The sequence below is a fragment of the Lasioglossum baleicum genome, chromosome 9 (genome assembly GCF_051020765.1).
Source record: "Lasioglossum baleicum chromosome 9, iyLasBale1, whole genome shotgun sequence".
Lineage (NCBI taxonomy): Eukaryota > Metazoa > Arthropoda > Insecta > Hymenoptera > Halictidae > Lasioglossum > Lasioglossum baleicum.
The window spans coordinates 4,204,176-4,230,692 of NC_134937.1; the positions used below are offsets into that span (position 1 = coordinate 4,204,176).

Sequence of the window (26,517 nt, forward strand, 5' to 3'; positions counted from 1 at the left end):
CGGCGAGAGATTTTGAGTGTCAGTAGTGTGTTTCCGTAGGATTGTCATCACGATGCCAGCTACTAAGGACGAAAATGTAAGACCGTATTTCGTCGGAGATCGCAATGCTGGAGATCACATTCGTGTTATTTGTTGAAGAGTCCGGACTGACTTTCGGAAAGCTACTTCCTGGTGGATTGTTATTTGCGATAGGTGCTATTTTACTATATGGATCGTTCTTATGAAAACTCGTGAGTCCTAGATATTGCCCCAAAGAAACTTTTGATTATGATATAGTTTTTACTGTATGTACATGCAGTGGAACCAAGAAGTATTTGAACACTAAATACCCGCTTCTCGAAAAATTGTGTATATATATTTAAACTGAGAATTTCGTAAAAATGATGTACGACAATAAAGGATTAATTTTTAAGCTAGAAGCCTCTTGTTTCATAATCTATGTTTCATTTTGTTTTAAGAATTTTTATATACTCTACCGCTCACTGAAGTTTGACCAAGAGAGACAATTTTAAAATATAATAATTTAGAACATTTCGCTTGTGTGTTTCAAGAAAGTTTATATTATTACATGGCAATCTTAAATAACCTTTCTACATAACTAATGAGGGTTTTTCGAAGAAACATTGGAATAAACATTATTACCGGATTATGTACGGCTATTCGGTTCTGTAAATTTCCTTCTTGTAGCCTACGTTTTACCGTATTCATTCATTTGTCCGCGATTAAATTCACTCGCTATTTCAGGTGCTGTTTTTCTGCGATTTCGTTTACTTATCGATCGAAGATATCGATTCTCTGTTGGTGTAGTTATCCTCGACCGGCCTGGACGTGCACGATTTTCTAATTCGCCCGTATCTCCTAATCGACTGCCGACGTCCATAAACGCATTTAGGAATTTGCTGTAGTAAAATGTTCATTGTAATGTTTCTTCGAAAAACTCTTATAATTTGTGTAGAAAAGTTATTTAAGATTACTATGTAATAATATAAACTTTCTTGAAGCGAGCGAAACGTTTTAAATTATTACATAATTTATTAGTTTTCTCCCTTGACTAAACTTTCGTGAACGGTAGTGTGTGTTCATATAAAAGAACGGTTCAGATCAGTATTGAATGGTTTCGATTGTTATTATTAGATTGCGAATTTTTATGCATTTATGAAGAAACTGGTTGAGTGAAATGTAAACCAGTAAACTATTAGAAAGTTTGAAGAATATTGCAATATTGTCTTTAATGCGATAACGTCATTAAGGGATGAAATCAACTTTTATTTCTTAACTGCTTCCTACAATTAATGCAGAACATTTTTATTTTGCATAATGATCCGCAGTATAGTTATTATATTGTTGTGTTAGTATATTTTTCAAAGTATTCGGTGCAACTCGTTATTGTCTACAAAATTGTATGAAGCTATTTATGTCAAAAAATCTTTCGTTTAAGGGATATTTCGATTAAAAAATTGGAAAATAAATTTTTAAAATCGGCCGCGACAAGGACTAGTTTTCTTTAATTGTTTCTCTAGTTTAATTGACAATAAAGAATGTATACTGGATAAAACCCCATGGAGTTAAAGAAGTGTTTTATAGAAAAGGCTGTTACGTCTTTCCAGTTTGAGATATTTAGTTCAACTAATTAGCAAATATTAAGTAAATATCATATAATAAGATGTACACGTTGGTTTTTGATGAAACATAAGTTTAGACGTAACAAAAATTGTTGAATTCTCTTGTTTTTCAACCTTTCAAAATTTCCGTTCATGTAGGTAGATACACGAGGAGATAGCTTCCCGACGAGTTTATGATATCAATAATTTTTGACGATATTGTTGCTTGTAGGTGCAATCGTCTGAGAAGCCTTTCATCATTGAAAATAATGTGATCGTAGGAAAGAAGAAGCCGTTGCTTTTAAAATACACCAGCGGTGGAAAGTACTTGTACGACGTGATGAAGAATAATCTTAATGTCGTTACACAGGTACTTGTATAATTAATGTATCCATAATTCAAGAGTTTTACGTTCTTCGTATCGAATTGAATGCAAAAAGTGTTCCTTGTAACTATTATTATGCGATTTCATAACTATCCTTTGAGCTTCATCAGAGGTTGTCTGTAATATTTTTATCGTTTCCAAGTTTGTTAGAACCTGAGTCTTTTAAACTAGCCTACCTTTGTTAGGTGTTTAATTTAATCCAGTTCAAAACTGGAGTCCAATGATTTTTGTAGGTTTTAAGAATTTATAAAGTCGTTTTGTAAGAGAACTGGAGACAAGGAACATTAAAAAATTACAATTTTTACAATTTAATTTCTCTTTTATTTGTCTCGGCGGATATCTGAATTCAATTTTTAATGTTTTCACATAAAAACGATTCACAACGCATAAATAATATACATATAGACTCAGTACGTAAGAAGAAATATGAAATAATCTCTACCAGACAGAGGATTTTAAATATTTCAGATTATTTCTTAAGACTTTTTCGGTAATAACTCCTTAATAAAACTGCGGAGAGCAGTTTTCGCAAAGGAAAAAGTTTTTCTTCAAATAAAACGTATTTGTGGCCGGGACTCGAAGCAAGGTTGCCACATTACCGGTTTTCTTCCGAAAACCTCGGGTTTTGAAACAAATCTGGGGGCTCCGGTTTTATTGGAAAAATCTCCGAGTGTTGTAGAAAAAGTAAGATAATAATAAATTGTTGTGCCTTCTATCGTTTTCCAAATTTTTAAGAGTGTTTCATACAGCGATATCTCTATCGGGAAATTTCTATATACATATAATCTAAATATCACTTCAAAAATAAATAATTTGGTAGATTTTGCAGAATCGAGCCGATTCCTTGAAGTTATGAATTTTGGAAACTCTAGCCTTAACTGAAATTGCTGTGTTTGTTGTAGCTGACTGTATCTCCGCATACGCGGAGAATATGATTCATAATTACATATGAACTAAGAACACGATTACTTCATTCGCGAATACACGGTTCACGGATTCCATGAACACGTGTTCCTTCAGCTCAAGTCCAAAATCGTAGACTGTAATACTTACATAGGGATGTCACGATCACTGAAATTATGGTTGAACCAGCGTTTTAGCCTGATAGGAAGCTATTGTCACGATGTTATGTCTCAGGAGAAAATTGTATGCTACTAGGAAAGAGGATAGAATTTTTGCAAGTAGTACTTAATACTTACACTAGTGATTAGAAAAATCGGAGAATTTCCGGTACGATATTCATAAATGTTTCGAATCTGTTCGACCAAGATTCGAATATACTTGCAAGTATTATTTCCGTTTACAAAAATTATTTCCGTTTACCAAAGTACTTATAAAAGGTTCGAGTATACTTAGGAGTAAGTACCTACTATTTCTGTTTTTCGGAGTACTTATAGAGAGTTCGAATTCAATCAATCAAAGTTCGAACCTGTTTGCGAGGTACTTGATCCCATCCCTATACCATTACCATTACGAAAGTATCGATACCTGTTTGATACTTTACGAAAGTATCGATTATCCGTTCGAAAGCAATTTAATATTTCTACGCAAATTTCGATAACTGTTTCAAATCTTCTGAAATGTTTGATACATACTTACTTATTTACTGAACATTTCACCGAAAAACTTTTATATTTATCTGATATCTATCTAACATAAATTAAAATACACATACCTACCTATTTTCGTCTCTAAACGATACAAGTAATACATACTAAAGTTTTGCTGAATGTTGTTCATAAAACCGTATTTCCGGATGAAAGATAATTCAAGGCAGCTGTAGTTATTTTGATGACACGCCTATTATGTTCCTTTTTACACTGTTCTGAGGGACACAGTCTACAATAACAACTCCGCGTGGAACTGACAGCACAACTGAATAAATATTTCAGCGATATTGAAATAAATAATATGATGGCAACTTCAACTTAATAAGCAAAATGAGGAACAGATTAAAAGACACTACTGTGAATAAAATACTATTTCTTAATAGTTTGCTATAAATGACATGCAAACACTTGTAAATTTATGGAAAATATCCTTTATTTCGCAAAGAATATCCAGCTAAATTGATCATAAAACTTTCAAGGAATTTATGATCGTGCCGTATTGCAGCGTGTTCTGCGGCGACACAATTGTCTAAATTGAACAATGATGACCACCATAATGACCTTTACTAACCAAATAATTGGCCGTTACTTGATAAACGCAACGCTAATTCACACGCATTGCCTTTTGTGTAACGAACTGTTTGGTTTTGGCTGCTATAGGCGTATTCTATATGTTCGGATCGATGAAGATCTGAAAAAAAGTTATCTTCTCAAAGGAATCATGGGTCAAAACTCAACCGTTGCGTCATTGATAATCTTATATTTTTCCCCAAATATTTACATCAAATGCAACGATTGAAATATATTTTTTTGCCTAAGAGAAGTAAAAAATAAATCGTTCAAAAATAGTTTCGCAATCGACATGTTGGCCATTCCTGCTATACACCAACCGTGTTTGGTCCTCAGTAGTACCAGCGCAGCCTTAACGTTGCATTCTGAACAATCGAATGTTACAGCTGGATCCCGTCACAGGCAAAGAAGATACTATCGAGGAGTGCTTAAATCGAGCGGTAAAATGTGCTCTCTGGTTAAAGAAAAAAGGAGTGGGAAAAGGAGACATAATTGCGATTGCGTCGCATAATCACCGTGATAGCTTTACCCCGTGCCTCGCCGCGCTTTTCATCGGTGCAACGTTCAATCCTTGGGATCCAGGGATGAATACTCGTAAGAATTATATCACATGATTGCATAAGTTCGTGTCTGATTTGAAAATAAAATTCAATGGTTCAATTTTAAATAATATAGCTTTACTAATCAATTATTCTAATTATATCGTAGTAATATTGTAGTACCATAATAGTATAATAATTATACGTAGAATCAATTATTCTAATTGTAGAGAAAAATGGTGACTGTATAATTTTTCTTTACACTCCGTCGTGTAGTATAGTTTGCGACAACTGTGGAAATCTCGGGCACGAACTTATGCACTCATCTAATATTTAACATTGTTGTGCTGTCACAATACGTTCCTTGGAAATCTGTGTTTTTAATCAAGCTATTCTTTACTTATCAATGTTGACAAATAGACTGCGGATCTTTATGCAAAATAAAAATGTTCTGCATTAAATTGATTTTACTAATTCATTTTTGTCATAAATGCATAATATTCACAATGTTTTGTTAAATATGTAATCGTTAGACTACAGATGTACAGTGGGGGATATTCTAGATACGTGTACAACGAACTAATTCGTCCTAAAACCTTATTTCTTATAACTAGATTGCGGATCTTTATGCAAAACAAAAGCTTTGCGCATCCAATTGTACACTTCGGGAGTGAACAATTATGCATTTCTTCTTTTCATGAAGATTTTAAACAGATTCTAATGAATATATATGTTATTACTTTCCTATACATCGAAACAAAATTCTATTTTGGTTTTGTTAATGTAACTGGAGAACGTATAGGCATACAATAGATATAAATTTTCTGCTTTTTTTAAAAAATTACGAACTACAAAAACCACTCAAAAACCATTAAAATAAATCGTAGCGTAAGGGGTTAATGAATTGAGAGTACCTCTAAAAATTCTTACGATGTTCGAAGCACTTGTCTGAAGCTGCTTGTTTTCACAGATCTTGCGCGTCATTTCATAAGACTAGTCGAGCCGAAAGTGATCTTCACGAATCAGAAATCAGCGAGGGTCGCATTAGATGCAGTGAAAATCGAAACTTCCGAGGCGAAGGTGGTCACATTCGGCGATTATCCCGGCAGTGTCCCCTTTGTGGATGTACTGCAAGCTCATAGTGAAGTGGACGTAGCGGATTTTCAATGCGAGGATGTTGATATCGATGACACGGCCCTGATACTATTCTCTTCCGGGACCACGGGCTTGCCGAAAGGTGTTGAACTGTCGCATAAAATGGTTCTCATGACGACTGACACATCTCTCGGATTAGATTTGTCCCAGGAAAGACCGCTATGGTTCAGTCCCATATCCTGGATCAGTGGTGTTCTTTGCAGCCTGAAGGTCCTCGCTTCCGGTGGCAAGAAAATAATTGGTTCGAATTTTGAGCCACAGATAGCGTGTGAACTCATCGAAAAATATAAGGTAATTAATTAGTTGTTGTTTGTCAGTTTATCGAAACTTCTGTTATCTGAACATAAAGTTGATCCAAAAAGTATTGGGTTGATGCGAAACTTCGGAACATTTTTTAATTAAAATTCAAAGATGAAATTATGATATTCATTCGTAGGTTTATTCAATAACATAGGTTGTCTAAAAAATAGCAGAAGACAATATTAAATAATATTAAATATTGCTGCAATACACATAGTGAATAAATCTATGAATAAATATCTTAATTTTATTATAGCATTCACTGTCACTGTCAAAGCTAATGTTCCCGTGGGCAGTGGCTCTTATTCGCTCTTGATGAAAATATTTTTAAAAGTATACACACACATACGCTAACTTTTTGATTACACTGTAATCGCTGAAAATTTTGAGAACAAATTTTTTTCTCATTTTGACAAGCAATAAAAAGTAACATCGCCTCGCAAAAACAATATATTTACTAGCTTATAGTTTTAAATTTTAAACATATAAAAATAAGTGGAAAGCGAAAGAAATGGTGCTCGTTTCGCGCGGCAGACACTACAAGTGTGATGTAATCGTAATGAGTGGCACCTGCTCCAAAAGTTCATTAACAAGTGTCGTTACTACTCTGCGGTTCATTCCGGATTTGATCGATAAGACTAATATCTAACATTATTCTATTTTGTAATTTTTTTGTTGATTATCGTGTCGTAGATCACATGGGTAATATTAAGCACCAGTATGGCTAATCGAATGGTTAGATACAAGGATTTGGGAAACTACGATCTCTCGAGTTTAAGAATCCTCCTTGTAGGTGGTGCTATGTTGAAATCAGAGTCTCAAGAAATGTTGAAGAAGCAATTACCACATACGGTGGTCGTACAAGCTTTTGGTAAATATAGCAACGACATACAGAATATTTAAGCAATAAATAAACATCGGTATACCATTTCTAGGGTAAAGATACCAGTTACCGTGCCCCATCCGGTTATCGGTCCCACAACAAACTTTTTGGATATTAATAACAATAACATAAAGTACCTAGTATTACTTTATTTTTCAAAATAAAATTCATGTTTCCTCTCTCTCTTCGTATATATATCAAAGTATTCTAATAACTTTTGTTGAAGATATAAAAAACATTAATTATGAAAACTTTATTTCCCAAGACAACGCAAATTTTTCGTTACCGATTATAAAGGCTTATTCAATAAGGACATAACAACTTTAAGTTTAAATATATAAAACACAGAAAAATTGAAATATCGGGCTGAAATTTATTTGAGTTGTAGTACACATGTTACAATTATGTGTGGAATTCGATGTCGTTCATATGACCTCCACGAGCACGACGGCAGCAATCGATTCTTTGAATCCAATTTTCGACTACTCTCCCACACATCAGCCGGAATGTTGGTAATTTCGTGTTCAATATTGTTCCTGAGATCGTCTAACGTCGTTGGATTTTTTCTTGTGGAGTTACCTTAAGTCGAAAGTTTACACCAACCATCCAACGACGTTAGACGATCTCAGGAACAATATTGAACACGAAATTACCAACATTCCGGCTGATGTGTGGGAGAGTAGTTGAAAATTGGATTCAAAGAATCGATTGCTGCCGTCGTGCTCGTGGAGGTCACATGAACGACATCGAATTCCACACATAATTGTAACATGTGTACTACAACTCTAATAAATTTCAGCCCGATATTTCAATTTTTCTGTGTTTTATATATTTAAACTTAAAGTTGTTATGTCCTTATTGAATAACCCTTTAGAAGAAGCTAAGAAACTGTGATGCACCAGAGGATAATAAAGTAATGATTTTATTGTGCTACGGCATACAAAAAAAATTAATTAATTCGTTATCACAACTTTCTTGTGTCCGGTAAATAGGACCAAAACTACGGATTAAAACTTCGTTGATATTTCTTTTGCTTTTTAACGAAACCGTCCAGAAAATGTCCCATCTTGATATTTCTTTGTTTCTCTTTCTATCCTAGAATGAATGGCATCCATTTGTGTCTGTCCTTTTAAGAGATATTTATGTTCAGTCATTTATATTGAAGGATTTAAAACTAGTGTATAAAACAATTGAACGAGAAAAAATCACTACTTCTGATCCGTGCAACGAATTACTAAGTAGAAATAGTGAACATCGTATTAAATCCACTACTTATATTTATACAGTTCACCATTGCAGATCCAAAAAGTATTATGGGACTTGATACATAGCCAGAAAATACAAAGACTCTGTGGTACTATTTCGCTCAGAACAAGGCATGATCTTAATATCACTTTCACCCTATTATTATAATATATTAAAATCTAAATGACTTAGAAAAAAAAGAATTTCACCATCAAAAAGAGCGGAAAATTTCCTGCGAGAAACGTGTAAAATGTCATTTGTTATAAAAAGTGGACATAATACACTGTGGTTCTGAGGTCCAGATATGTAGCTATCTTTAGTTGAGCACACACAATAGTGAATGAAAGAGTATATATATATACAGGGTGTCCCAGAACAAGTGTCGTTCCTTGAAATGGGAGGTTCCTGAGACCATTCTAAGAGACATTTTCCTTTGCACCAATGTCAACTGCGGCTTTGTTTAGGAGTTATTAACGAAAAACACGGACCAATCAGAGCGCGCCCTGGGCCGCCGCGCTGTCACGATGCGATGTCACGGCGTACCGCGACACTCGCTTGCCGGCGCGGCTTGGCGCGCCGGGCCAGGGCGCTCTCTGACTGGTCCGTGTTTTTCGTTAATAACTCCTAAACAAAGCCGCAGTTGACATTGGTGCAAAGGAAAATGTCTCTTAGAATGGTCTCAGGAACCTCCCATTTCAAGGAACGACACTTGTTCTGGGACACCCTGTATATCGAATAATGTCTAATAATCTCTATCTTATAAATAATCTCTAATGTCTTAAAATCGTGTGAGAATGGAATTAGAGGATTCAAGGATTGAACTTTTGTCCTAGGCATGACGGAGTTAGGCGGAGTGGCTGCATCTCAAAAGCCAAGTGATAGCAGCGGTTCTTGTGGCACGGTATGCATAAATTATGAAATGAAAATCATTGATCTTCAGTCTGGAGAAGCTCTTGGTCCGAACCAGCAGGGTGAACTCTGTATTAAATCAGAGAGCATAATGAACGGATATCATAAAAATCCAACGGCAACAAAAGAGGCCATAGATGAAGACGGTGAGAACAAAATTATTGGGTTGAAACGAAAGTTCGTAGCGTTTTAAATTATAACTCAAAGATAAAATTAGGACACTGATACATAGAGATTTGTTCAAGATCATATTTTCCGTTCTCTTCTATTATTTTTTGCCATTTTTTTAGATGAGTTATCATGTTATTCAATAAGCCTATGAATGAATATCTTAATTTTATCCGTGAATTTTTATTTAATAACGCGGCGAACTTTCGTTCCAACCTATTTACTTTACCGATAGTAAAGTCTGCGTGAGTCTTGAATTGTTATTGCATATTCCTATTGAATGTAACACAGGTAATACTCTAACTAATCTAAGAAAACGCATACAGGGTGTTCGACCACAGATGAGAGAAAATTTAAGGGGTAGTTCCCTGCGATTTCGGCTTCATTATTTAGTTGTTACTAAGGACGTGTCGTGAGTGTCGGTATGTCGGTATTAGTCACATGATACGTGACTGTCGCGCGCCTCTATGACGTACGCAACGTACGTCTCTGTGAATCAGGCTGCCACATTTTAGGCGAATTTTTAATTGTTAAGGAGGTAAACTCGTTTTTCCAGAATCGCAAGGGTGCGGGATGCGCTTTCTCATTTAGCTTTCTCAGTAGCCAAAAGCGCTGACTAAAAGATCAATCTAATCCGCGATAGCTCTGAAAAGTCTTATTTTTATGTTTATAATACAAATTACGCCTCGAAAACGAAAAAATAGGACTTGTGAGGGCGATCGCGGCCTAGACCGATCTTTTATCTAGCGTTTTTGACTACTGAAAAACTCCTTTTTGTATTTTCGAGAAATGAGAACGCGCATTCCGCACCCTTACAATGATGGAGAAACGAGTCTACCCCTTTAATAACTAAAAAATCAAGAACCACATTTTCAATTTTCTCCTACCAGTATTCGAACGTCTTGAATTCTACTATTAAAACGTTCGAACACCGATGTTATATCCTCGCTCTATCGAACCTTCATATCTCAATCATCTATTCCCACCTTATCCTGAGTAAACATTGTGTGTCCAGCGAATGACGATTCATTTCGAAAATGTCTACAAAAGGAAAGAGGAAGCGACACACTTCATTGTTATGTCATCTCATGTGAATTATATGTAGTATCTTGCAGTGTTTTTCAGTAAAAATGTTGAGTTAAATATTCATTAAACTAGAGAACGCTTTTGAGTAGTAATGTCTGTAAACGCAGAATCTATGTATCATTATCGGTACACTGCGGATCTTTATGCATTTACGGCTTCTGGAAATTTCCAAAAAATGCTAGAGTATAAAATTTGACAGTATTTAATACGATTTTATTTACTCCATACCTGCAAAGGTTACTACCACTGAAAATAAGATTTTATTTGATTCCACTTTCTCTTAAAACTCGTCTACAAAAACTTGAAATTGCACAACATCCGCAGTCTGATTATCAGTATGTTTCACGTGACATCATGACGACCTGTAGATGGAACGTTTAGAAGTTGTAATAAGATTATTTTAATTTTAATTGCAGGTTGGATGCACACGGGCGACCGGGCTTATTATAATGAGAAGGGAGAATTGTTCATCGTCGATAGGATAAAAGAGATTCTCAAGTATAGAGGTTATCAAATATCACCTAGTGAAATCGAAAATCTCTTGCAAACACATCCTGGCGTTTTGGAAGTTGCAGTTGTCGGAATACCGCATCCCACCGATGATGAACATCCCGTTGCTTTCGTTCGTAAAATGCCTGATAAAGAAGTATGATTATACCTGCTATTTCTTTTCACATAAATAGCTGTAACCAAATATTTTCAAGTTAAGGGAGTAGACTTGTTTTTCCAGTATTGCAAGGGCACGGGATGTACCTTTTCATTTCTCAATAATGCAAAGATGGGGTTTTTCAGTAGATGTCTCAACATTCCTTCAACATCCGGAAATGGGAGGTCCCTGGATCGGTGGACATTTGTAAAGGAAACTTGCCGCAAAATTCTTTACAACAAAGAAAATTGTTGTTAAAGTTTGTGTTTACATCAATACCTTCTACTCATCGAGAAGAGAAAAAGTTTGAAAGGAGCCACATGTCGCAAACAAATAGTTATTGAGATGTAAGCTGTTAAAGTTCTTGCAAAATTTAATTCTGTAGAAAACTACTACAGTCCACACGATCGTGTCGATGAGACAGAAATGTGTGCGTGCCTCGAGACAAACGAAATTTAAACGGTCATTCGTCTCTGTTTTTGGTACGGGCCTAGCGACGAATGTCCCATTAAATTTCGTTTGTCTCGAGGCACGCACACGATTATATTCTGTCTCATCGACACGGTCGGGTGGTCTGTACTACAGACTCTGTAGTATGTATTCACAAACAGTAGAATCGGCCAACCATGGTCAGACACATCAGCTAATTCCTATACAATACTACATAGTAGGCTTTTGTCTATCTATACCTATAACTCCACACAATCAAATTTTGCAAAAACTTTAACAGCTTACATCTCAATAACTAGAGATGTTCGGGTATTCCCGAAAACGTTCGGGTGTTTCCGAAAATGTTCCGGTTTCCCGAATATATTATATTATTTCGGAAATACGAAATTATATAGAAGACTCTTGTAGCTTAGATAAACACTAAAAAGCAGTATTAAAAGATTCCTTACAGTATCAGATATCCCGACAAAAATTCACGGAAAACTCGAACATTTTCGGGAAACCCAAACATTTTCGGAAATCCCGTCCCGGTCTCGCACACCTCTATCAATAACTATTTGTATGCGACATGTGGCATCTTTCAAACTGTTTCGTTTCTGGCTGAGTGGAAGGTGTTGATGTAAAAAACAATTTAACAATAATTTTCTTTGTTATAAACAATTTTGCGGCAAGTTTCTCCTACAAATGTCCGCCGATCCAGAGGTGTAGATTCACCACTAGAACGGATGACCATTACTTTTTGTACACCCTGTACAGTGTATACGGATCCACGAATACGTGAATGTGAATACGCTGCGTTCGGCACGTTCGAGTCCGACAACTGAGGCGTTATCGTTTTTCGATCGAATTCTTTTCGACTGATGATGTTAGAAGTGAGACAATAATAATGTCGCGGTAAATTGCTCGACGTTAAATCAGCGTATATTAAAATACACATGTAAAATAAATACACGGGTACCCGTGTATTTTAATTTCACAAATATTCGACTTTATTATTGTCTCACTTCTAACATCAACAGTCGAAAAGAATTAATATGTAACTATGAATAATTTAACTACTACAGAGATGGATATTAATTAAAGTATTAATTAAATTGAATTATTGCATTTTTAAATTACATTTCGAAGGCCCACTAGAGGGTTACAATTGTTCTTAAACAAACTGCAATTTTTCGTTAATATTTATAGCATTTCAGGTTAATTATCGTTTTCAAAATTTTCTAGACAATGTAGGTAGGATATTCTAATAAATTCAAAGCGTTAGGTGCTTGTACTATTCATTGAACTGTGTTAAAATCTCTTTTCGATTAAAGAATAATTTCTCGTTTCAATAATGTATTATTATTAATTTACTGATTGATTATCAATTAGACGATATCATAATCGAATTAATGTCGGTTGATAGTGTAAGAATGTAAGAGGTTGTACGATTTAAACTATGCTATGATTTTATACTTTTCCAGGTGTTTATTTCACGAGTTTTAATTTAATTTTCAGGTGTCCGCAGACGAATTGATGATGAAGGTTGAAAAGGCATTTGTGGATGCTTATAAATTACGTGGTGGTGTAAAGTTTGTAACAACCTTCCCTTATACTTCTTCCGGCAAGATAGCGAGGTCACAGCTGAGGAATATGGCAAAGTCATTCGTAGTTCATTAAATATTTACACATTACTTTTACGTAGAAAACCTAATAATTAAATTTTTTACTATTTTTTGTTAAAAACAATGTTATTATATGTACGTACATACACGTAGTGTGTACAGATTATTCTAAACTAACACTAATGTTCAATGTTCTTGTAATCTATTTAATTGACTCCATTGACTTCATAATTGACTAATAATAATGTTCAATGTTCTTGTAATCTTTATAATGAACTCTACGTTGTAACAAAAAATTTGATAACCTCAAGTTTAGAGAACAATTTGTATGAACATACATTTCGATTGTACAAACAAGTTATACATAGAGCGATTAAGAAAATGAAACTTTAACCATTTTAATAAACAAATATTTCTTCCAAATATTCGAAAACTTATCCCATTTATTATCATTCATTTATTGATTAGCAAACTTTACGACATGCTTTCGTATTTGTTTTAAAACCTAAGTGTCTATATCGTCAAGTGTCGTCTTCCACCTTTAATTTATTAAGCCTTCAAAAAAGTTCTGATATTTCTACGAGAGTACATTTTAAGAGACCCCTTAATCTACATTATACAGGGTTTTGCACTATAGACAGGTCACCTGAATAACTCGGCTGCTATTGGTGTTAGGAAAAAATGCATCAGATGGAAATTGCTTGGTTTCGAGGGGGCATTAATCTGATGTTGGTAGCTTTTTTCATTCGCATCAAGATTTGCGAGTAGTTTGTTATCTAATTGCGAAAAGGATTCATGTAGAGCGTTGCAGCGCTGTTAATAATGTGATTTGAGAATCGCCACTAAGGCAAATTATTCCATTGTGTTCACAGCCCGGCTCAAGGGCATTTCTTGTCGCGTATTGCGAAGCGGTGGCATAAATTGCTGCTCATCAATTAAAATTTCGTTATACAAATTGGTTGTTTGAGCATAGAGGCTCCGTTTGATTTATTGTTCAAATTGCGTCGAAGAGGCGAGTTATATGAGTATATTCAATTAACGCATTGAAGCTTTGTTATTTCGTGAGTTGCGTATCAGCAACAAAATTGACACGGTTGTGTTCCTATCTTAATCGCAGATTGCAAAATAAAGATTTGTTTGAAAATTTATAACATAATGTATACATTGAGCGCATTAGAGCTCACTCTTCATTTATAATTTGCGTATCGCCAACGAGGCGAATTGTTCTATTGCTTGTTGCCCGTCCAACGGGTTGTTCAAGCCGCGCATACGAAGTAGAGCGAAGTCGGTTCTTCGTAAAGAAACGTTCTCTCACATCGGTACGCGCAACTATTGATATCTCATTCGCCGAGAAACGGCAGCACGTGTTACCGAAACGTATCCAAATCGGGACCGTTTGTGTCCAATCTAATTTCTAATAGCAGTAATCAAGTATTCATAATTTGAGTCACTGCGTATATCGCGATCCAACGAGATACGCAGTGAGTTTTTTGCTCAGAACGGGTAGCAGGAAAAATTCGCATATCGAATTATCCGGCAAGACCGATCGTTTGCCTGAGTGTTACTAGTCTGATTCCGAACGAGGTTTATTCCTGTGTGTCCTGCTAAGAGCACGTAATTGTTTGGGCGGTGAGGAGTCGTCACGGCCACGAATCTGTGCCCTGCCAGTCTCCTGTACCGCGCCATACAAGAAGGTGAATTCCGGGGCAAGTAGAGACCGATCGCCGCTCCTGTGGTATCCCGGCAGCACCTATCGGTATCTGTATCGACTACTTTTTCCCAGAGTAATTTGACCTGATTTATTCTATTATCTTATCTTATCACTAAACCGTTGTTTCAAAGTTATATGAGTAGATATTATCATCCACCAGAGTTGCGCGTGTCGCCGCCGCCGCTCTTTCCGGACAGTATACATATATCAATTAATCAGTTGTGCGTTACTGTCTCATGGTGGGGAGGGGTTATCTAATGTTTCTAAGGCTTTTAAAAATACAAAGGCATTGCCAGCAGTTCTTATTGTATACCGTTGATGTCGAGCCGGCGAGAGATTTTGAGTGTCAATAGTGTGTTTCCGTAGGATTGTCATCACGATGCCAGCTACTAAGGATGAAAATGTAAGACCGTATTTCGTCGGAGATTGCAATGCTGGAGATCACATTCGTGTTATTTGTTGAAGAATGCGGACCGACTTCCGGAAAGCTACTTCCTCGTGGATTGTAATTGTGCTAGTTGTTATTTTCCTATATGAAAGCTCTTCTTATGAAAGCTCGTGAGTCACTAGATAATGTGTGAGAATTTCGTAATAAATGATCATATGATGACAAATTTGGGTAATTATTGCGATAAGGTTACTGTACTCCGATTTTGATGAAATGTAAATATGTTATGCAGCAACACATATTGATCAACTTTTTCCTTTTCCAATATAGGGGAGTCGCTGTTAGTTTTCAAGATATTCGCAAACAACATAAATGCAGTATTAGCAATAGCTTTTTGCGAATATCTCGATAACTAAAAGCGACTCCCATTTATTGGAAAAGGAAAAAGTTGTTCAAAATGTCGAAATCTATATAATATTTAAATTTTATTAAAATCGGTGTACAGTAACCTTTTCGCAATAATTACCCAAATTTGGATTAATTGTAAAGCTAGAAGCCTCTAGATTCATAATCTATGTTCCATTTTGTTTTAAGATTTTCCATATACAATACACTACCGTTCACTGAAGTTTGGCCAAGAGAGAAAATTTTAAAATATAATAAATTAAAACGTTTCCCTCTCGCCTCAAGAAAGTTTATATTATTTTACATGGTAATCTTAAATAACCTTTCTACATAACTAATGAGGGTTTTTCGAAGAAACATTGCAACAAACATTATTACCGTATTACGTACGGCTATTCGATCGTGTAAATTTCCATCTGGTAGCCATTGACCGTATCAACTGCTGTTTTTCTGCGATTTCGTTTACTTATCGATCGAAGATATCGATCTGATGCAGTTATTTTCGGCGGACCTGGGCGTGTACGATCTTCTGACTCGCCTGTATCTCGAAATCTTTACCCCCTATCGACTGGTGACGTCCATAAATACATTTAAAAATTTTCTCTCGACAAATGTTTATTGTAACGTTTCCTTGATAAACCCTCATTAGTTATGTAGAAAGGTTATTTAAGATTACTATGCAATAATATAAACTTTCCTGAAGCGAGCGAAACGTTCTAAATTATTACATTTTTTAATTTTATCTCTTGACTACACTTCCGTGAGCGGCAGTGTGTGTTCATATAAAAGAACGGTTCAGATCAGTATTGAATGGTTTCGATTGTTATTATTAGATTGCGGATTTTTATGCATTTATGAAGAAACTGGCTGAGTGAAATATAAAACAGTAAACAATTAGAAAGTTTGAAGAATATTGCAATATTGTCTTTAATGCGATAAAGTCATTAAGGGATGAAATCAACTTTTATTTCTCTGCTGTTTCCTACAATTAATGCAGAGTCTAGTTATTATATTTTTGTGTTAGTATATTTTTCAATATATTCGGTGCAACTCGTTATTGTCTACAAAATTGTATGAAGCTATTTATGTCAAAAAATCATTCGTTTAAGGGATATTTCGATTAAAACATTGGAAAATAAATTTCTAAAATCGGCCGCGACAAGGACTAGTTTTGTTTAATTGTTTCTCTAGTTTAATTGACAATAAAAAATATATACTGGATAAAACCCCATGAAGATGGGGTTAAAATAAGTGTTTTACAGAAAAGGCTGTTACGTCTTTCCAGTTTAAGATATTTAGTTCAACTTTTTAGCAAATATTAATTAAATATCATATAAGAAGATGTACACATTGGTTTTTTTAACGAAACATAAGTTTAGATCTAACAAAAATGGTTGAATTCTCTTGTTTTTCAACCTTTTAAAATTTCCGGTCATGTAGATAGATACACGAAGAGATAGCTTCCCGACGAGTATATGATTTCAATCATTTTTGACGATATTGTTGCTTGTAGGTGCAATCGTCTGAGAAGCCTTTCATTATTGAAAATAATGTGCTCGTGGGGAAGAAGGAGCCGTTGCTTTTAAAATACACCAGCGGTGGAAAGTACTTGTACGACGTGATGAAGAATAATCTTAATGTCGTTACACAGGTACTTGTATAATTAGTGTATCCATAATTCAAGAGTTTCACATTCTTCGTATCGAATCGAATGCATAGAGTGTTCCTTGTAACTATCATTATGCAATTTCATAACTACCCTTCGAACTTCATCAAAGATTGTACCAACATGATATTGCTTCCCGTTTTTGAAAAACGTTATGTAGTAGCTCCTGTTTTTTTTATTATCATTGATAATCTTATATTTTTCCTAAAATATTTACACTAAATACAATGATTGAAAAATATTTTTTTGCCTAAGAGAAGTAAAACATAAATCGTCCAAAAATAGTTTCGCAATCGACTTGTTGTCCATTCCTGCTATACACCAACCGTATTTGGTCCTCAGTAGTACCAGCGCAGCGTTAACGTTGCATTCTGAACAATCAAATGTTACAGCTGGATCCCGTCACAGGCAAAGAAGATACTATCGAGGAGTTGTTGGATCGAGCGGTAAGATGTGCTCTCTGGTTAAAGAAAAATGGAGTGCGAAAAGGAGACATAATTGCGATTGCGTCGCATAATAACCGTGATTGCTTTATCCCGTGCCTCGCCGCGCTTTTCATCGGTGCAACGTTCAATCCTTGGGATCCAGGGATGAATACTCGTAAGAATTATATCAGATGATTGCATAAGTTCGTGCCCGATTTGAAAATAAAATTCAATGGTTAAATTTTAAATAATACACCTTTACTAATCAATTATTCTAATTATGACGTAGTAATATTGTAGTACAATAATAGTATAATAATTATATGTAGTATATATTGTAATCAATTATTCTAATTGTAGAGAAAAATGGTGACTGTATAATATTTCTTTACACTCCGTCGTGAAGTACAGTTTGCGACAACTATGGAAATCGGGGACGAATTTATGCACTTATCTAATATTTAACATTGTTGTGCCTACACAATATGTTCCTTGGAAATCTGTGTTTTTAATCAAGCTATTCTTTACTTATCAATGTTGACAAATAGACTGCGGATCTTTATGCAAAATAAAAATGTTCTGCATTAAATTGATTTTACTAATTCGTTTTTGTCATAAATGCATAATATTCACAGTCTTTTGTTAAATATATAATCGTTAGACTACAGATGTACAGTTGGATATTCTACATACGTGTACAACGAACTAATTCGTCCTAAAAACTTATTTCTTATAACTAGACTGCGGATTTTTATGCAAAACAAAAGCTTTGCGCATCCAATTGTACACTTCGGGAGTGAACAATAATGCATTTCTTCTTTTCATGAAGATTTTAAACAGATTGTAATAAATATTGTATATGTTATTACTTTTCTATAAATCGCAATAAAATTTTCTATTTTGGTTTTGTTAATGTAACTGGTGAACGTATAGCCATACAATAGATATAAATTCTCTACTCTTTTTAAAAAATTACGAACTACAGAAATGTTCTAACCACTCAAAAACCATTAAAATAAATCGTAGCGTAAGGGGTTAATGAATTGAGAGTAACGTAACGATGTTCTAAAAATTTTTACGATGTTCGAAGCACTTGTCTGAACGCTACGTTTGAGCAAGTACTAAAAGCTGCTTGTCTTCACAGATCTTGCGCTTCACTGCATAAGAGTAAGCGAGCCGAAAGTGATCTTCGCGGACCAGGAATTAGCGAGTGTCGCATTAGATGCAGTGAAAATCGAAATATCCGCGGCGAAGGTGGTCACATTCGGCGATTATCCCGGCAGTGTTCCCTTTGTGGATGTTCTGCAAGCTCATAGTGAATTGGACGTGGCGGATTTTCAATGCGAGGATGTTGATATCAATGACACGGCCCTAATACTATTCTCCTCCGGGACCACGGGCTTGCCGAAAGGTGTTGAACTGTCGCATAAAGTGGTTCTTATGTGGACTGACAGCACTTTCGGATTAGATTTGTCCCATGAAAGAGCGCTATGGTTCAGTCCCATATCCTGGATCAGTGGTGCCGTTTTCAGCCTGAAGGTCCTCGTTTCCGATGGCAAAAAAATAATTGGTTCGAATTTTGAGCCACAGATAGCGTGTGAACTCATCGAAAAATATAAGGTAATTAATTAGTTGTTGTTTGTCAGTTTATCGAAACTTCTGTTATCTGAACATAAAGTTGATCCAAAAAGTATTGGGTTGATGCGAAACTTCGGAACGTTTTTTAATTAAAATTCAAGCATGAAATTATGATATTTATTCGTAGGTTTATTCAATAACATAGGTTGTCTAAAAAATAGCAGAAAACAATATTAAATAATATTGAATATTGCTGCAATACATACTGACTAAATCTATGAATAAATATCTTAATTTTATCTTTGAATTCTAATTTAAGAACGCTACGAATTTGTATGACATGTTGGAAACTCAAGATCCATTTTTCCTAAAAAATGATAGCAAATTCAAATTAAAATATTCAAATGTAAGGACTTCTGCTTCAACCGTAAAAGCTCTGCGAATGGTAACTACATAAGACGATACTGTAAACTCCCTCAAACGTAAGAGTGCATTTTTCAATATCTTCGAATAATATTTAATGACCGTGAGATGCTTTTAACACGCTAATTTTTCCGGATATCTTTCAATTTATTTAAGAATTGCTCATGGACTTTAATATTAACTAGATCGCGTTTACCGTGATACTGATTGGTGTGTCTTATTCTAGTAATCACTGTCACGGTGTAAGCTAATGTTTTCGTGAGCTGTAGGGTGGCTCCCATTCGCTCTTCACGAAAATATTTTTAATAGGATACACACACACCCTAACTTTTTGATTACACTGTAATCGCTCAAAATTTTGAGAACAAATTTTTTTCGTCCTCGCAAACACAACATATTTACTATCTTATGCTCTTAAATCTTAAAGATATCAAGATAAGTGGAAAGAAAAAGAAATGATGCTCGCGCGTTTCGCGCGGCAGACACTACAAGTGTGATGTAATCATAATAAGTGGGACCTGCTCCAAAAATTCACTAATCTGCGGTTAATTTCGATTTGATCGATAAGATTGCCTTATACTAATATCCATAATTATTGCATTTTTTGTTTGTTATATATCGTGTCGTAGATTACATGGGCAATATTAAGCCCCAGTATGGCTAATCGAATGATCAGATACAAGGATTTGGGAAACTACGATATCTCGAGTTTAACAACCCTCTATATAGGTGGTGCTATATTGACATCAGAATCTCAAGAAATGTTGAAAAAGCATTTACCACATACGGTGGTCGCTCAAGGTTATGGTAAATATGGCAATGACATACAGAATATTTAAGCAATAAATAAACATCGGTATACCATCTCTAAACTTTAGTCCATCAGAGTCCATAACTGTGTCGCGCATCTCGGAAGTCGGTGAGGTGGCGCTGGGTGGTGGGCTGTACATAAGCTGTACATTGGGAAGGGGGCGGATGGAGTGGGAGATGCGCAAGAACGAACGAAAACCGGTTCGTCCGCAATTATGGACTCTGATGGAACCGACTTTAGGGTAAAGGTACCAGTTATCGTTCCCCATCCGGTTATCGGACACGAAACAAACTTTTTGGATATTAATAACAATAACATGAAGTACCTAGTATTACTTTATTTTTCAAAATACAATTCATGTCTACCCTTCGTATATAAATCAAAAGTATTCTAATAATTTTTGTTTACCATATAAAAAACATTAATTATAAAAATCTTATTCCCCAGACAACGCTTTTTCGTTCTCGAGTGTAGAAAAAGATAAGAAACTGTGCTGCACCAGAGAATAATGAAGTACGTGCTACGGCATACAAAAAAATAAATAAATAAATTTGTTATCACAAATTTCTTGTGTCCGGTATACAAATAGGACCGAAACTAAAAAAAAATGTCTCATCTTGATATTTGTTTGCTTCTCTTTCTATCCTAGAATGAACGGCATCCATGTGTGTCTGCCCTTTTAAGAGATATTTATGTTCAATAATCTATATTGAAGAATTTAAAAATAGTGTATAAAACAATTGAACGAGAAACAATCGCTACCTTTGATTCGTACTCCGAATTAGTAAATTATTGACTTAAGACAAATCCGGATATGCAGAAATAGTGAACATTGTATTAAATCCACTACTTATATTTAATATTTATACAGTTCACCATTGCAGATCGAAAAAGTATTATGAGACTTAATACACTGCCATAAAATACAAAGAGTCGTTGATACTATTTAGCTCGGAACACGGCATGATTTTGATATCATTTTCACCCTATTATTGTGTATATTAAAATCTAAATAACTTTGCTAGAAAAAATAAAATTTTACCATCAGACAAAACGGAAAATTTTATGCGACGAAATGTGTAAAATATCATTTGTTAAAAAACGTGGACATAATACACTGTGGTTCTGAGGTCCAGATATGTAGCTGTCTTTAATGCTTAAGGGTGGATTTAAGGTAGGCACACACTAGACCGCACCGCGACTGCACGACGACCACCCGCTTCCGCTGTTTTGACTTTCGTATATGTAGTTCATAGTTCTATGTTTTACATCAGATATGGTCAAATTTTTGCACGATCGGAGGCATTTTGAAGGGATACGGCACTATGGCCGCCACGGGGAGCGTGACGCGCGGCCGGGAGAAGTGGGGGTATCCCTTGAAAATGCCACCGATCGAGCGAAAATTTGCCCATGCGTGATGTAAAACATAGAAGTATGAATTACATATACGAAAGTCAAAACAGCGGAAGCGGGTGGTCGGCGTGCAGTCGCGGTGCGGTCTAGTGTGCGCCTACCTTTATAGTGAAGCAGCGAGGTGAGCTGTGCGGTGAAAAAACAAGAAAAACAAAGAAAATACATACAATGTATTTTTTAACCGACTTCGAAAAAGGAGGTTACTCAATTCGATCTGTATGTGCCTTTTTTTCGCGTTTTCATTAGTATGTGTCGAAATGTTGTCACGAATGTTGGTTTCTTTTCACCGCGCCGCTATCATCGATGCTCGCAGTTCCACTATAAATCCACCCTAAGAATGAGCAATAGTGAATGAAAGAGTATAATCGAATAATGTCTAATAATCTCTAATGTCTTAAAATCGTGTGAATCTTTTGCCCTAGGTATGACTGAGTTAGGTGGAGTGGGTGCATGTCAAAAGCCAAGTGATACCATCGGCTCTTGTGGCACGGTATTCACAAACACTGAAATAAAAATCATTGATCTCCAGTCAGGAGAAGCTCTTGGTCCGAACCAGCAGGGTGAACTCTGTATTAAATCAGAGAGCATAATGAACGGATATCATAAAAATCCAACGGCAACAAAAGAGGCCATAGATGAAGACGGTGAGAACAAAAATATTGAGTTGAAACGAAAGTTCGTAGCGTTTTAAATTACAACTCAAAGATGAAATTAGGATACTGATACATAGATTTGTTCAATAACATATTTTCCATTCTTGTCTATTGCTTTTTGCCATTTTTTAGGTGACTTATCATGTTATTCAATAAGCCTATGAATGAATATCTAAATTTTATCTTTGAATTTTGATTTAAAAACGCTACGAACTTTCGTTCCAACCTATTTACCTTATCGATAGTAAAGCCTGCGTGAGTCTTGAATTGTTAATGCATATTCCTATTGAATGTAACACAGGTAATCTGTACTAACTAATTTAAGAAAATGTATACAGGGTGTTCGACCACAGATGAGAGAAAATTTAAGGGGTAGTTGCCTACGTTTTCGGCATCATTACTTAGTTGTTACTAAAGACGTGTTGTTATTAGTCACATGATACGTAACTGTCGCGCGCCTCTATGACGTACGCAACGTACGTCACTGTCAATCAGGCTGCCGCATTTTAGGCGAATTTTTAATTGTTAAGGGAGTAAACTTGTTTTTCCAGGATGCAAGGGTGCGGGATGCGCTTTCTCATTTCTCGATAATGCAAAGATGGGGGTTTTCAGTAGCCCAAAGCGCTGGATAAAAGATCAATCTAGGCCGCGATAACCCTTAAAAGTCCTATTTTTACGTGTACGAGGTGTAATTAGCATTATTGGAGCATGAAGCTGTCGCGGATTTGTGAAAATAGCTACATGCGCAGCTGTATGCTTCCGAATAATGGAAATTATGCAGCCGAATGATGCAAATTACGCCTTGAAAACGAAAAGATAGGACTTTTGAGGGCGATCGCGGTATAGATCGTTTTATCTAGCGTTTTTGACTACTGAAAAACTCCATTTTTGTATTTTCGATAAATGCGAACTCGCATTCCGCACCCTTGTAATGATGGAAAAACGAGTGTACCCCCTTAATAACTAGAAAAAATCGAGAACCACATTTTCAATTTTCTCCTACCAGTATTCGAACGTCTTGAATTCTACTATTAAAACGTTCGAACACCGATGTTATATCCTCGCTCTATCGAACCTTCATATCTCAATCATCTATTCCCACCTTATCCTGAATAAACATTGTGTGTCCAGCGAATGACGATTCATTTCGAAAATGTCTACAAAAGGAAAGAAGAAGCGACACACTTCATTGTTATGTCATCTCATGTGAATTATATGTAGTATCTTGCAGTGTTTTTCAGTAAAAATGTTGAGTTAAATATTCATTAAATTAGAAAACGCTTTTGAGTAGTAATGTTTGTAAACGCAGAAAATCTATGTATTTAAGAAGTGCTCTCGCAGAGGAATTAAACTCATTGAAAGTCGTATCATTGGTGTCTGTCTTCATTATCAGTACACTGCGGATCTTTATGCATTTATGCCTTCAGAAACTATTCAAAAAATGCTAGAGAATAAAATTTTAAGGAATTTAATACGATTTTTATTTACTCCATACCTGCAAAGGTTACTACCACTGAAAATAAGATTTTATTTGATCCCACTTTCTCTCTCTCTTAAAACTCGTCTACAAAAATTGCAAATTGCATCAACATCCGCAGTCTGATTATTATCAGTATGTTTCACGTGACATCTTGACGACCTGTAGATGGAACGTTTGGAAGTTGTATTAAGATTATTTTAATTGTATATTGCAGGTTGGATGCACACAGGCGACCAGGCTTATTATAATGAAAAGGGAGAATTGTTCGTCGTCGATAGGATAAAAGAGATTCTCAAGTATAGAAATTCTCAAATATCACCTAGTGAAATCGAAAATCTCTTGCTAACACATCCGGGCGTTTTGGAAGTTGCAGTTGTCGGAATACCTCATCCCACGGATGATGAACATCCCGTTGCTTTCGTTCGTAAAATGCCTGATAAAGAAGTATGATTACACCTGCTATTTCTTTTTACATAAACAGCTGTAACCAAATATTTTGATGTCAACAACTACCGTTTGCATAATTAGACTGTGTCTAATACAATGTGTTGTATGTGTTAAATACAATTTAAAGCAGTGGACAGGTTAAAGGGTTTAAGAATATTAATTTATTAGTGCCAACTTGTTAAAACAAACAAAGGAAGAAAAGAATTTCTATTTGGTCCTTGTTTCTTGCAATTGAGGCAAGCAATTTTCATTTTGCATAAACATTCACAGTTTGTTAATAGTACACGAAGAGTGTTCTGAAAAATTCAAAGTGAGCTTTACTTTTTCATATTCATTAACCCTTAATTAAACTATTACGGCCGATGCGGTCCCAAATTTATGCTAATACCTATACTTAATGTGTAATTAAATATTAATAATTTAACTATTACAGAGATGATTATTAAGTATTAATTAAATTGAATTATTGCGTTTTTAAATTACATTTCGAAGGCCCACTAAAGGGTTACAATTGTTTTTCAACAAACTGCAACTTTTCGTTAATATTTATAGCATTTCAGGTTAATTATCGTTTTTCAAAATTTTCTATACAATGTAGGTAGCATATTCTAATAAATTCAGAGCGTTAGGTACTATTCATTGGACTGTGTTAAAATCTTTTTTAGATTAAACAATAATTTCTTGTTTCAATAATGTTATATTATTAATTTACTGATTGATTATCAATTAGACGATATCATAATCGAATTAATGTCGGTTGATAGTGTAAGAATGTAAGAAGTTGTACGATTTAAAATATTTAAATTATGCTACGATTTTATACTTTTCCAGGTGTTTATTTCACGAGTTTTAATTTAATTTGCAGGTGTCCGCAGATGAATTGATGACGAAGGTTGAAAAGACATTTGTGGATGCTTATAAATTACGTGGTGGTGTAAAGTTTGTAACAACCTTCCCTTATACTTCTTCCGGCAAGATAGCGAGGTCACAGCTGAGAAATATAGCAAAGTCATTCGCAGTTCATTAAATGTTTACACATTACTTTTACGTAGAAAAACTAATAATTAAATCGGCTTACTATTTTTGTTGGAAACAGTGTTATTATATGGACATACATGTAGTGTGTACAAATTGTTCTAAACTAATGCTAATGTTCATTGTTCTTGTAATCTTTATTTAACTCTACGTTGTAACCAGAAATTGAATAACCTCAAGCTTACATAACCATTTGGATTACCATACTATTCGATTGTACAAACAAGTTATAGACCGATTAAGAAAATGAAACTTTGATCATTTTAATAAAGAATTATTTATTCTAAATATTCAAAAACTTATCCCATTTAGTATCATTCATTTTCCTAAATACTGTAGGGTGGTGATGCCGTTGTGAACTCCGCTGAATGTAGATATTAGGAACAATAACGACGCGACGTCGCGCGACGTTGGTTATCTTTAAATATTAATAATTACAAACATGTATATGGTACAAAAGTGAATTTCTCTTAAAAGTATACCCTATACTTAGCTAAAAATCTTCTATAAAACAAAAATCTGTTAGTGTATGTAAATAAGGTAACAATTACTAATAGGTGAATTCGTTGAGAAATGAAAGCGGGTTAACGGAACTTCAACTTCCGACAAATTTCAGTGCTTAATGGATACATGAATGGGAAAATGAATGATGGGAGATTGTTCCTCAGACATTCAACTAACTCAAGCCACAAAAATTTTACAATTTATGTAAAGTTTTTAAAATTGAATTATGACCGCTGAAATCGTGCAAATACCCCACTGTGGGTTGTTACCGTTATTGATTTTGGCTATCAGATGTTGATTGATTTGATTTGGAATGTGACGGTTGAACGATAAAGACGTAATTCTCAGTCGGAGATTCGTTTAGTCGTATCCAACGTTGAGTTTTGAAACATTATACTTTTTCCCGTGTTATTTTCTTAATTGACAT

The 26,517-nt window shown here is 35.1% G+C and overlaps 2 protein-coding genes across 3 annotated transcripts; both read left to right on the plus strand.

Annotated features, from left to right (window-relative positions):
* LOC143211923 (uncharacterized) lies at positions 1-13,537 on the plus strand. The gene is made up of 8 exons (XM_076430060.1): positions 1-76; positions 1,834-1,971; positions 4,553-4,760; positions 5,676-6,151; positions 6,854-7,031; positions 9,122-9,343; positions 10,868-11,097; positions 13,045-13,537. Exons 1-8 carry the CDS (start codon positions 53-55, stop codon positions 13,204-13,206), a joined length of 1,638 nt encoding a protein of 545 aa, XP_076286175.1. The 5' UTR covers positions 1-52; the 3' UTR covers positions 13,207-13,537.
* A 963-nt stretch (positions 13,538-14,500) lies between these two features.
* LOC143212447 (luciferin 4-monooxygenase-like) lies at positions 14,501-26,060 on the plus strand. Of its 2 annotated transcripts, none has more exons than XM_076431290.1 (8): positions 14,501-15,265; positions 17,169-17,306; positions 17,714-17,921; positions 18,891-19,366; positions 20,377-20,554; positions 22,394-22,615; positions 24,319-24,548; positions 25,417-26,060. In XM_076431290.1, the coding sequence occupies exons 1-8, from the start codon at positions 15,242-15,244 to the stop codon at positions 25,576-25,578; spliced, it is 1,638 nt and encodes a 545-aa protein (XP_076287405.1). In that variant the 5' UTR covers positions 14,501-15,241; the 3' UTR covers positions 25,579-26,060. The 2 variants fall into 2 exon arrangements, with proteins under 2 accessions (XP_076287405.1, XP_076287406.1); XM_076431291.1 differs by having other exon boundaries at positions 14,501-14,907.
* Positions 26,061-26,517: the final 457 nt, after the last annotated feature.